We start from the raw sequence: 12460 nt of genomic DNA on the forward strand, positions 1-12460 counted from the left end.
GCGTTATCTCGCGCTCGGAGGTTATTGGCTGTGGTAAGGTAGTAGCTGGAGAGCGGGCAGTGACACGCCCGCTGATCATTGGAGCGCGCCAAGGGATCTCGCCCGTGATTGGCCGTGTAGTAAGCGCGCTGATTCTGACTACAGGGCCCTGTCTGTCGCCTTGTATATCGGTGTATGCTGGAGATGGCAGGACGCCGCGGCGCTCTGATTGTACTGGAAGGCGCGGACAGGGCCGGGAAGAGCACCCAGGCCCGCAGGCTAGTGGAGGCCTTAATAGAACAGGGGTACAAGGCCGAGGGCATGCGCTTCCCTGGTGAGAGCCTCTGTCTTGTCTAATGGGGGTTTGGGTTTGAGTGACCCCCTTGCTGGTAAAGGGAGTGAGCAGAAGGTGGATGCGGTTATAAAATAGGGGATCGTTCACACTGATTCCAGTACATTTTTTGCATTGGAATATTATTTTCAAGGCTAAACAATACAACTGTGATGGTTATGCTTTTATAGCCATATAAGACCTAGTTCACACCTGCATCTGCTCTAAGAGGAATCTAACTCATACAAAAATCCCCCCCACCCCCCTAGACTGTAATGAATCTTCTTAGTGTCCATTATTGACAAAGGGTGAGAAGATGGTGGTTCCAACTGCTGGAATCCCCTTGCACTGGAGAACAGGGATTTGGTTCTCACTAATGGATGGAGCGTCCTGCTATTCCATGCTATGTAGTGCTGGAGGTAGGGGAGCGCTGTGCTCAGCAATCTCCAGCACTTAGTGGATCCAGTGATGCCGTGTCATTAATAAGAACAGGATCCCGAGAGTCTCAATCTCATGATTAGCGGGGTGACAGCACTCAGACCAATCACCTTGTTACTTCTAAACTTGGGATAACCCCTTCAATAACAGGATGTGTGAATGGGTTCGCTGAACCCAGGAGTGATCTCAGCATTACCCAATGACTATTTAGAGAAGTTTTGCGTTAGAATGAATGTTATTTTGCAGTGATATTGGCACCGGAAATTAGCTAAAAAGTGTGGGCCACACTCAGACCCAGAAGCCCAGTCTTGGGAAACTGACATGTGAATGCAATCCCCTAAGAGCTAATTCACAGGGAGCATCAGATAATGCACTTAGAAAACTGTATGTTTGGGGCCATGCAGATGAGGCTATTTATGGGATGTTTTCCTATAAGTCTTTTATACAATTCCTCATGCATGTTTGCTTTTTACAGAGAGAACAACAGAGATTGGTCGACTTGTTGGATCTTACCTTGAGAAGAAGAGCAACATTGAAGACCATACGGTTCACCTGCTGTTTTCTGCCAACCGCTGGGAGCATGTGTAAGACACATTTTATCAATTACCTGTACATTCATGAAGCTCTTTTCATACAACCCTCAGAATGCATCCATTCACATTGATAATAACATGAGATGTAGCTCCAGCCTTACAGGATTTTTTTTTTTTTTAAATAAAAATATTTCTTTAAAATGAATGACAATGGTAGCTATTGCGGCGGCGACCAACCTCAACAACTTACAAGCATTCTTTGTGAGTTGAGGAGCATAGGCATGGTAACGTAAGCCCCATTTGGAGTCACATGTCCATTTTTTAAACTGTCTATCAATCTTTTCAAATACCGTATACACTTGAGTATCAGTTTTTCAGCACAACTTTTGTGCAGAAAATTCACTACTATATGAAAAAAATAAACTAAGTACTCACCATTCTGACGCCCTGGGCAGCTCTTCTTTCTTCATATGCTGCAGCGACAGGTCTGGGTGACTGGCTATCTACTACTGGGGAGGCTGTGACCAATTCATTTCCCACTCTAGGCTTATAATCGAGTCAATAGGTTTTCCCAGGTTTTGGTGATAAAATGAGGTGCCTCAGCTTATACCCGAGTATATATGGTAATTTTTTCCGTTTTGGATGATAAATCGTCATGTATCCGTTGTTGGTTGATTCTGGAGCATTCAAAACTATAAAGGTGTCTGTAAACACAAAGTTTAAAGTATATAAAATAGTAATTTTCTACTATTATTTTCCACAGCCCTCTCATAAAAGAGAAGCTAAGGAATGGAGTCACACTAGTGGTGGATAGATATGCATTTTCTGGAGTTGCGTTCACAAGTGCAAAAGAGGTAATGTTACATAAATTTCAATGCAGTACAGTGCAACACAATGGTTTTGCCTTCTCCAGTGTAGCACTGTTGCCAACATGGAGTTTACCAAATTAACCCCTAGGCGCACCAGGGCGTTATAGTACGTCCCGGTGGCTAGATACTTAGCGCACCCGGACGCACTATAATGTCCTGCTTCTAGCACAGGCTCACGAACGGAGCCGGTACCAGAAGCAGCGGCTGTCAGCTGTCTAGTACAGCTGACACCGCGCTGTAACACCCGCGATCGGAGCCGACGGCGATCGCGGGTGTTAACCCCTTACACGCCGCGGTCATGCTTGGTCTTCCCCCTATGGATCGGATCCCCCGTGCCACTTACCGGGGGATCCGATCAGAGCAGAGCATCGCTGGTTTAAGTTCAAGTATGTATAAGTAAAAATATGCAAAAACACTTAACACTACACATTATAATAAATAAAAAATAAATACATAAAAATAAAAGCCCCTATAATGTCACTTTCCCATAAAAACACTTAATAAAGTATAAAAACACAAAAAAACCCTGCATATTTGGTATTGCCGCGTCCGTAACAATTTGCATAATAAAACAGAATTGTTACTGGACCCGCACGGTAAACGCCGGAGGAAAAAAACCGCAAAGAACATTCCGAAAAAAGATAATTTTTAATTAATACCCTATAAAAAATGCTCTAAAAAGTGATTTAAAAAATTTTATGCACTCTAAAATAAGCCCACCGACAACTGTTCTCGCAAAAAAATAAGCCCCTAACCAGATTTGTCAGCCAAAAAATAAAAAAGTTATGCATATGAAAAGATGGTGATGCTAAAATAAGATTTTCTCCAAATTAGTTTTTATTCAGCACAATTGAATAAAATACACAAAACCCCCACATATTTGGTATCCCTGCGTCTGTAACAATCTGCATAATAAAACAAAATCATTATTAGATCCACAAAGTGAACCCCGTAAAAAAACAACCTCAAAAAACTCTCTGAAAAAAAAATGATTTTTTTATTAATGCCCTTTAAAAATGCTCTAAAAAGTGATTTTAAAAAGTTACGCAATCTAAAAGCCCACTAAAAAGAACAATCCTTCTCGCAAAAATAAGCCCTTAAACAGATTTGAGAGGTGAAAAATAAAGTTATGCATATGAAAGACGGTGATGCTAAAATTAACAACAATTTTGCCAAATTACTTTTTATTCAGTAAAAATGGGAAAAAATATAAGTGAAGTTTTTTCGTAACCGTGGCGACCCATAGAATAAAAATAATATACTCTTTTTTATGGTATGGTTAACAGCCAAAAAAACACATAAAAATTTTTCCTAAAAATTGATGATTTTCCGCCACCAACAAAGAGTTGATCAAATCTCACCAATTAGCTATAGATGCCCCAAAATTACGTACCAGAAAAGTGCATCTCATGTGGCAAAAGAAATAAGCCCCTATAGGTCCTCAATAAAAAAAAAAGAAAAAAATTATAGCCTTTACAATGTGGCATAGCAAATCTGATTTGGATGGCGCCTCCTTCCCTTCTATGCCCGTCCGTGCGCCCATACAGCAGGTTACCAGCACATATGGGGTATCCGTGCACTCAGTAGAAATTGGGTATCAAACTTTGTGGAGCTTTTTTTCATCTAATCCATTGTAAATGTTTAATTTTCTACCCAAAATGAGTGTACTGTGAAAAAATATTACAATTTGCAGACTGCACCTCCATTTTGTTTTAACCCCTTAAAACACCTAAAGGGTTAACAAACTTCTGAAAAGTGGTTTTTCATACGTTGAGGGGTAATTTATGAGCCTCTCTATTATTTAGGCCTCTCAGTGTAAATTAGAAGTTGAGCTGGTCCATCTAAATTTGGGTTTTGGTGATTTTACAAAAAATGTGAAAAATGGCACCCAAATTCTGAGCCTCATAACATTCTAGTAAAACATGTGGAATCTTAAAATACCATGGCAACATGAAGCAGACATTTGGGAAATGTAGTTATTTATTTGGGCGCTATGACTATCTGCATCAAAAGTAGAGAATTTAGAACGTTGAAAATAAAGAATTTTTCCAAATTTAGTTTTTTTTCATAACCTAAACGCAAAAGATTTCATCCAAATTTTGAAACTAATTTGAAGTACAATCTCAAAATCCCCTGGATATCTCATAGCGTTCCAAAGCTATAACCATAAAGGCCGCGTCCTTTAGGGGTTAAACCTACAACTATTGAACTGTGCATAGCAATCCTAGGTTCAGTATGTTAAATCCTGCACACTTGTGCAGTGCAAGTTTGCCTGGATAAACTTGCTTGTGGCCAACGGCTATGTACTGAGATTTTTCACAAGATATTGTTTAACTTAATTACACTATAGATGTGGGAGATGACTGGACAGTGAGTTGGTGTTGCACATGGAAGAAGAGCAGGGGTTAAGGGAGGGAGGCAGTGAAGGAGCTCTATCACTCTGAGCTGTCTGCTGTGAGATGTGAGGGATGTGACTAAACTGCCTCGCTTGCTAGAATATATAGTCTTGTGCTTGAGGGGAGAGAGGAGATTTATTGTCCGAATCTTACTCAAAGATTTTCTTGAGGAATCTAAGCTGTGTTGGACAATGCATGCAAACTGTCTTGCTCAGAGGGTGGGAAATTTAAAATTCATCTGTACTGGTAAGTTGTATTTATAAAGAAACCAAAATAAAAGGCCGTAAAGAAAAATGTTGGTGCTCTACAGAGTTGTGGCTGTTTCACATAGTCCCTGATAACCCTGCAATAACGGACCATGCAGAGTCCTGAGACAGGATTCCTTGCATCATATAAATGTAAGGAGACAGCCCTGTGCGAAATAGCTCTTAATTGAGGACATTGTTGTAAAGAAGCACTTCTGGATTACTGATTCCAATGCATAACTGGTTATTGATTTGTTTATTTAGTATGAGCACTTTTGTAGGTCCTGTGTACAGCACAATAGTAACCTGTTGGGTCTTTTTTCAGAATTTCTCTTTGCACTGGTGTAAGCAGCCTGATGTTGGACTTCCAAAGCCAGATCTTGTTCTCTTTTTAAATATAACTCCTGAGGCGGCTTCTAAACGTGGGGATTTTGGAAATGAACGCTATGAGACAAGTGCCTTCCAGAAAAAAGTGCAGACGCGCTATGCTGAACTTATGGAGGACAAATCTCTAAACTGGAAGGTAAAGTCCTTTGCGTGCACATTGTATATTTAGTTGTACGACCTGTGTGAACCTGTAACAGTGTTCTGCCCTAAAAATGTGATGTAAGCTTATGTTTAAAATAGTTTTATTCTTCAAGAATTTTAAGTAATGCTTTTTTTAAGGCTATGTACACTTGATGATAAAATGGGTTCCCAGACAAAGACTATGTGGCCTCAGAGGGGTCTGATTATATTAGGTGCAGACACACCTCTGTCCACCCCCAGGAGGGGTCATAAGGTCCCTGCTACCTGGTATTTCATACAGAACCTCGGAGAAGTCCTAGCTTCTCAAGTGGAAGTCATATTGTCATGGTTCTGGTATCATTGGATCCAGTTGAATACCTGGTTCGCTTTTATACCACAACTGACCCCTTTGCTATGGTCCTATCCAGAGATATTTATATCTCTGGATCCAAGGGTGCTAGAGCCTTTGGAATTGGACCGCTATGATCCCTTGAAGATAACAAATCCAAAAATGTAGTTGCCCTTGGGCTGAGATGGACCATAACTGTCCCTGATAATGTATTGGTTTAAGAGTTTTTCTGACTCGCTCCCCACGGCTGGGGAAATGCTTTGAAGCTCGGCCCCCGAGCCAGAGTTACTCTGAAGTGTTAGATAATATAACACTTGGCTAGCTAAAGTGTTATAAAATCCGACACCTCCGTCTAGCCTCATTCCAATTAGATAAGTGGCCATATTTACCGCACTTATATTCTCTAGAAGTAACACTGCTGTCTGGGATTTTGAAAAATTCCTGCTAGAAATCTAGATTGAGAACAAGTCCCCAGTAATCTGTAGAATTGAGATTCCTTTCTCACCAAGAAGTGGAATGGCAGGGTGAGAGAATCCAGATGCTCCATTCAATAGTATGGGAGTGTTGGACATTGCACTGCATATTGCGTTCTCTGGCGGTCACATTCGCTGTCTGAGAGTGCTGGAGGTAGCGGAGAACTGTGCTTGCCAATTTCTGGCACTCTAATAATTCGCCTGTTGATGAGAACAATACCCCCATTATCTATATTGTTGGAGGATACCAACATTCTGACCCTTTCTGATGGGGGATAAATTAGTATACCGCCCAGTTGTCAAATTATTTTTACTACTTAGAAGGAAAGTCAAGAAGGGTGATTGGTCCTTGAATGTCTTGCTTTGGATTCTAATAATAGATTCCCTTTATCACAAACTATTGGTTCAACACAGGTTTCCATCTACAGAATAGCACTGCACAAAGATGTCTCCAGCTATTTTTAAAAGGGTTTTCCTAAGAAACATGTTAGATACTCTGCAATCCCCGTCGGCTCCATAGAGATTAACAGGGCAGCTCAACCATGTGCGACCGGCCGCTCCGGTGATCTCGAGGAGTTACCACGGGTCTGACGGTGGTACATCATACCTCTGTTCTCATGATCTGTGGGGGTCTTATTTCTAAGACTCCCATTGATCAGCAAGTTAGGCCCTATCCTGTGGCTCTCTCCTATTTTATTTTTTGTAGGAAAATCCCTTTGATTCCATAATTAAAAAGAGATGTACATGGGAAAGTGAGTAGATTAAGAGCTACATTTGAACACCTCGAAACTTATAGGTCCGGCACCCCATGGTATTTTCCCCTGTAGATGTACATTCCTTTGTAATTATGTAGTAATAAAGAAATATATTTTTTTCCTAATGCTGGAGAATGTTTCATATTTATATCCAGATTTACCTCTGCTGCCAATGCAGGATACCTTATTGTAACCAATGGAATGATCAGCTGGCTTTTTTTTTACTTTGCGTACTGCATGAGGATTTTAACATTTGATGTTTTTTGTTCAGGTCATTGATGCTGCACAGAGTTTGGAAGATGTTCACGATGCTATAAAACATCTAAGTGAGGCAATCATAAAGGAAGCCAGTGATCAACCAATTGGGAAGCTGTGGGTTGCAGACTGAGCAATGAAAATCCTGGTTGATCACCTCCTCACAAGACTTGGGCACTTTATGTAACTTGTGGATATTGTAGAACAGAAACTGTATTTAATTAAAGTTACAGGAATACTTTAGTCAAAGCTAATTCATTGAATAATACATGGTGCAGGGCCTTTGTATTGCTGGAACCTGGAGTCCTCTTCCACCCTTCAGAACCTGCCCCACGAGTTATTCAATCAATTGGCTTTGACCGCTGTGTTCCTTGAACATTAAAATGAATGTCTTCAAAAAGCGGATATTGGTTTTAGATGTCTTAACCAGTGTGGAAAATTTAAGTGCAATCAATGGGTAAGTTGCATGTGCCATCCAGGGAAGCTTGTTGGTGCAATATGCTGCATAGGTAACTTATATATCATATAATTTCTAAATGGGTTAAAATTCCCATGTACATTCATACATAAAAGTTATCTTGAATAATGTATTGTCACCAGAGGACACTTGTAATATGTCCAATATATTATCTTACTGATCTATATTGTAAACATATGTGCGTTATTGCTCTTAAACCAAACTCACAATCTAAAGGAACACTGAATAAAGATTTTTTTAGAACTGAGGTCTCTTCAATGTTCTGTAATGGCAGTACATGACCCATCATTTTGGTCAAATTATGCTTCCTAGTGGCAACATTTTATATTTCATGCACTGAGAAGCTGCCAAAACATCGGAAAGTGGTAAAATTGATGTGCTGTAATCTTGTAGCCTTTATTTATGTTATTAACTCACCAGTCAGTTACTTTTTGTTCTTTGAGTTGGTACAATATCACACTTGTATTATTCCTCTAATGCCCACATACACCTTTCATTGCAGTGACATGCCCCCCCCCCCCCCCCCCCCCAGCACCAGTTTATTAAGACTGGTGCTTTCTCTACTGATGCGGTTCATCTTGCTACTTAAAGCATCTATTACTTTAGAACACATATTAGGCCTCTGAACGGGAAAAGTTTTGTGTCATTGACTGATAACACTGCCGGGGTCAGAATTCAAAAATATAGAATTAATGGAAAGTGAATTTCCATTAGTGAATGTGGTAAGACTTGCCGTATATACTCGTGTATAAGCCGAGTTTTTCAGCACAAAAAATGTGCTGAAAAACGTCCCCTTGGCTTTTACACAAGTCAATGCAGAGTAAAAAATTCTTAAAAAATAATAAACTTATATACTCACCCTCTGGTGGCCCGATGTCCGCGCGGCTCCTCTTGCCTTCACGCCCGTCTTCTTTTATCTGCTGGGCTGGGCATACTATGCGCCTGCCGGCCGGGGGAGCACGGTGGTGGCATCCAGCAGAAGAAAGAAGACGGGCGCGGAAGCAAGAAGAGGAGCCGCACGGACATCGGGGGAGCAGCGCTGCACATCGGGGCCACCGGAGGGTGAGTATATAAGTTTATTTTTTTAAATGGGGGGGCAGTGCTGTATACTACAGGGGGCTGGCAGGCTATATACTGGGGGGGGGGGGGTCTGTGACTAATGCATTTCCCACCCTCGGCTTATACTCGAGTCAATAGGTTTTCCCAGTTTTTGGTGGTAAAATTAGGGGCCTCGGCTTATACGCGGGGCGGCTTATACTCGAGTATATACGGTAAGTGACCACGACGGCCCCCGAGAGGTTAAAAGGCTCCTTCCTAGCACCCAACACCAGTGTCTAACAAAGTACCACCTGGAAGGATGCAAGTGTATAGAAGTTTTGGACCTATTACCATAAAGAGAGGTCCATCATGGTCACTTAGTGGAAACCGAATTACCGGTAAGACTAATTCTATTTTTTTTCCACCACATTCCCATGATGGCCCCCATCTGGAGACTTAGCAGATCAAACCATTGTTAGGGAGGGACTACTGCCTGGAGAATTTTTCTGCCGAACACCAGATCACCCTGGGAGGCAATTTCCAAGCGGTAGTGTCTTGCAAATGTGGAGGAACTTGACCACGTTGCAGCATGACAGATCTGGTCTAGAGATGCACCTCTTTTTTTTTTTTTTCTGCCCATGAGGCTGCCATGGCTCTAATGGAATGGGCTTTAATGGTTTCCAGAAGCGGAGTGTTTGTGGAATTATGGCAGAGAATGATAGTAGATTTTATCCATCTAGCTAAAGTTGCTTTAGAGGCTTTATTTTTCCCTGCAAAATTAATTAACAAGTTTGAGTCTTTCCTCCAGCCTTGTGTAACTTCTAGATAAAAAAAAGTACACATCTTCTAACATCTAGGCTTTGCCGTCTTCTCTCACAATCTGTTTTGGGGTTTGAACAGAGACTACTTTTGGAAGAAAGGGTCTAACTTAAGGACTATTCTATCATCTAGTATTCTTAAAAAAGCATCTTTACAAGAAAGGGCCTGAATTTCACAAAAAAGCTGTTTTAAGAGTAAGATTTTTTTATTTTATCTGAATCTAGAGGTTCGAAGGGAGGCCCTGTGAAATGGTTTAGAAATCAGGAAAGATCCCCAGGGGGTACCTGTTTGTTTTTTTTTGTTTTTTTTAATATGGTCTGATACAGGAACAGCCTTAATTGAACCTCTTAACCCACTGATGGTCTGCTAGGGGAAAGTCAAAGAAAACACTTATTGCAGAAATTTGGACCATGAGGGTACTGGGTCTGAGCCCCAGAGAAAAACTTGATTTAAAAAAAAAAAAAAAAAATTTGTGCTAGAATTGGGGCACCCTGAAAGGAAGGGTGGTCCCTGCACCAAGAGGAGAATTTCTTCTAAATCTTTAGATAAATGGCATTGAATTTTGGTTTCATGCTTGGTTTGATGGTACTAATAACTTCATTAGAGAGGCCTTTGATTTGAAGGCGTCTAGGCCGGATGGAGAGCCCCTGGGGTCCAGAGAAAAGAAGTGGGTTGTGTTCCTATTTTGGTGAGTTGCAAACGGATCCCATACTGGAGTCCCTCGAAGATAACAGATTTCTTCGAAGGTTTCTGGGTTTAGAGACCATTCGTTGGGATCCAGTATGAATCTGCTCTGGAAGTCTGCTTCTACATTCTCTACCCCTGAGGTGAATTGCCGAGATGGAAAGGAGGTAGGATTCTACCCACTTGAAGATCTGACGGCATAAGCATGTCAAGTTTTTTGATTTTGTACCCCCGTCTGTGAAGATATGCAATTATTGTTGGAGAGGATTCTGATATGTCCTTTATGGACTTGTGGACTGTTTTGAGAGTCTCTAGGACCGCTTTTAGCTCCCTGTGATTTGAGGACATGGAGCGAGTTCTGTTTCTGGTCGGGGTTAAAAAGGTAACCTCGGCCTGCCCCACCTTTCGTGTAACTCCATCTACCTGTCTTTCCCTTGCCACTGAATGGTGTTTTGTTTTCTCTAGAGGGACAAAAGGGCTTTTTGGGGGGAGGTTTATTAACTGGAAACACTTTTTTTATCTGCAGCCTTTACAAGGATAGAATCCAGTTTGCTACCAAATACAATCTCTCCCTGAAAGGGAATTCCTCAAAGCATGGTCTTAGACTTAACATCACCCCCCCCCCCCCCCCCAGCTAGAAATGCAGTGGAAGATTTAAGGAGAGGGGGGTCTTTAAGCTTATCTTCAAAGGGGAGGTCAGTTTTTTAACTACTTTTGGGACCTGGACATCTACCTTCGGTATAGAGTCCCATAAGGCATTTTCTTCAAATATTAATCTATTACGAAACTCCTTAGGGACTGATATCCTTTTCTTTGGATCTTTCCATTCCTCTAAGACTAGATCTTTTAGTGTGTCTACTACCGGAAAGACCTGCTTCTTTTTATGTTTTAGTACCCCAAAGAGATTGTTTTGGACAGAGGTTGGTTCAACGATATCTTCAATATTTAAGGTGTCTCTTAATGCTTTAAACAGATTGTCTAGGTCTTCTGAAGAGAAGAGATATTTTGCATGACCTTCTTCTTTAGGTTGGACTTCGTCTAAATCATCTTAAAATTTCTCACTTAGAGAACCGGAAGGGAAATCTGAATCCAGATGAGAGGAGGAGGATTGGATGTATCTAGTCTTGTTCCTGGGGGGTTCAGGCAAACGTACGGCAATGGAGGAGGATACCCCCTCTTTATTTGCTAGTCTCAGCTCGTCTATTAGGGAGAACCTTTCCTCCTTAAGGATTTTAGTTAAGCATTCTGGACATAAAATCTTTTTATAATCCTCTGCTACTTTTGCACTGCATAAACCACATCTTTCAGATTGTTTCTTAGGTTTTTCTCTCCCTGTTTGTTCTCTCTTTAGGTTCTTTTTGTTCCTTTCCCTGAGAAAGTATATATGATAACAAGCAACTACTAAGACAGATCTGCTCTATATGTAGGAAAGAGGTCAGCCCAGGGCTTGTACTTACGGGAACCAGGACCTGGAACAGGTTTGTTGCTTTGTCTGCCATTTGTCTTATACAGGGAAGCACTGGAGCCACGGTGTACACTCTCCACGGACGCCTTTTGAATGTGGATTCGGCGTTCACGCGGTAAGGCTCCACTCCCTTCCCTTTGCGGGCTGATCCGGAAGTGCAAACAGGGCGCATCGTAACCAACGATGTGCCAGAAGTTGTATTTGACGCACCGGGCGGCGCTCCCCAAGGCATGTGCCTCTGTTAATGCCAATGAGGCCCCTAAGATAGGCCGTGGAGCAGAAAAATCATCGGACTGACTGGAACTCCAAGGGAAGTAAGGAGCATCCTCCAGGTGGGGACCGTCGTGGGAACGTGGTGGAAATATTGGTATATGATGCATATCAGGGTAATAGTAAACTCTGTGCAGCACGCTGTAATAAATGATGCACAGGGTCTTGTCCCCGGTAGTTTTGAAGTCCAGGACCCAGCACATTTCACTTTCCAAGATCACAGAAACTGCTAAACTGGCCATTCAGCAAGCATCAGAAACCTGCTGCAATTTGGCTGTAGAGCTCATACTACGAATAGCAAATCAACTTCATCATGTGCTGCTATTTCCTGAAGATCTAAACACACAAGCATTCAGGAGAAAGTTGCTTGAAATGCATTTCAATACGTGTTTCAAGCACATGGGGTAAATGCAGCCTGAATGTGGTAAAGCTATAGAAGTTCCTGTGTTCTGTCTGGTACCCACCAGCTTTGTGAGTGACCGAGGTAATTAAACTCCTTGTAGCTGATTTCCATTGCAGACAGTATTTGCTGCATGCTACCTGTCACCACCTGAGGGAGCATTCACACGTGGCATT

The 12460-nt window shown here is 41.7% G+C and overlaps 1 protein-coding gene across 1 annotated transcript; it reads left to right on the top strand.

Annotated features, from left to right (window-relative positions):
• The first annotated feature begins 47 nt into the window (after window positions 1–47).
• Window positions 48–7851, top strand: DTYMK (deoxythymidylate kinase). The gene is made up of 5 exons (XM_072143191.1): window positions 48–313; window positions 1224–1332; window positions 2045–2135; window positions 5117–5314; window positions 7147–7851. Exons 1-5 carry the CDS (start codon window positions 175–177, stop codon window positions 7261–7263), a joined length of 654 nt encoding a protein of 217 aa, XP_071999292.1. The 5' UTR covers window positions 48–174; the 3' UTR covers window positions 7264–7851.
• The last annotated feature ends 4609 nt before the right edge of the window (window positions 7852–12460 follow it).

The sequence above is a fragment of the Engystomops pustulosus genome, chromosome 3, assembly GCF_040894005.1.
Source record: "Engystomops pustulosus chromosome 3, aEngPut4.maternal, whole genome shotgun sequence".
In the NCBI taxonomy this organism is placed as follows: domain Eukaryota; kingdom Metazoa; phylum Chordata; class Amphibia; order Anura; family Leptodactylidae; genus Engystomops; species Engystomops pustulosus.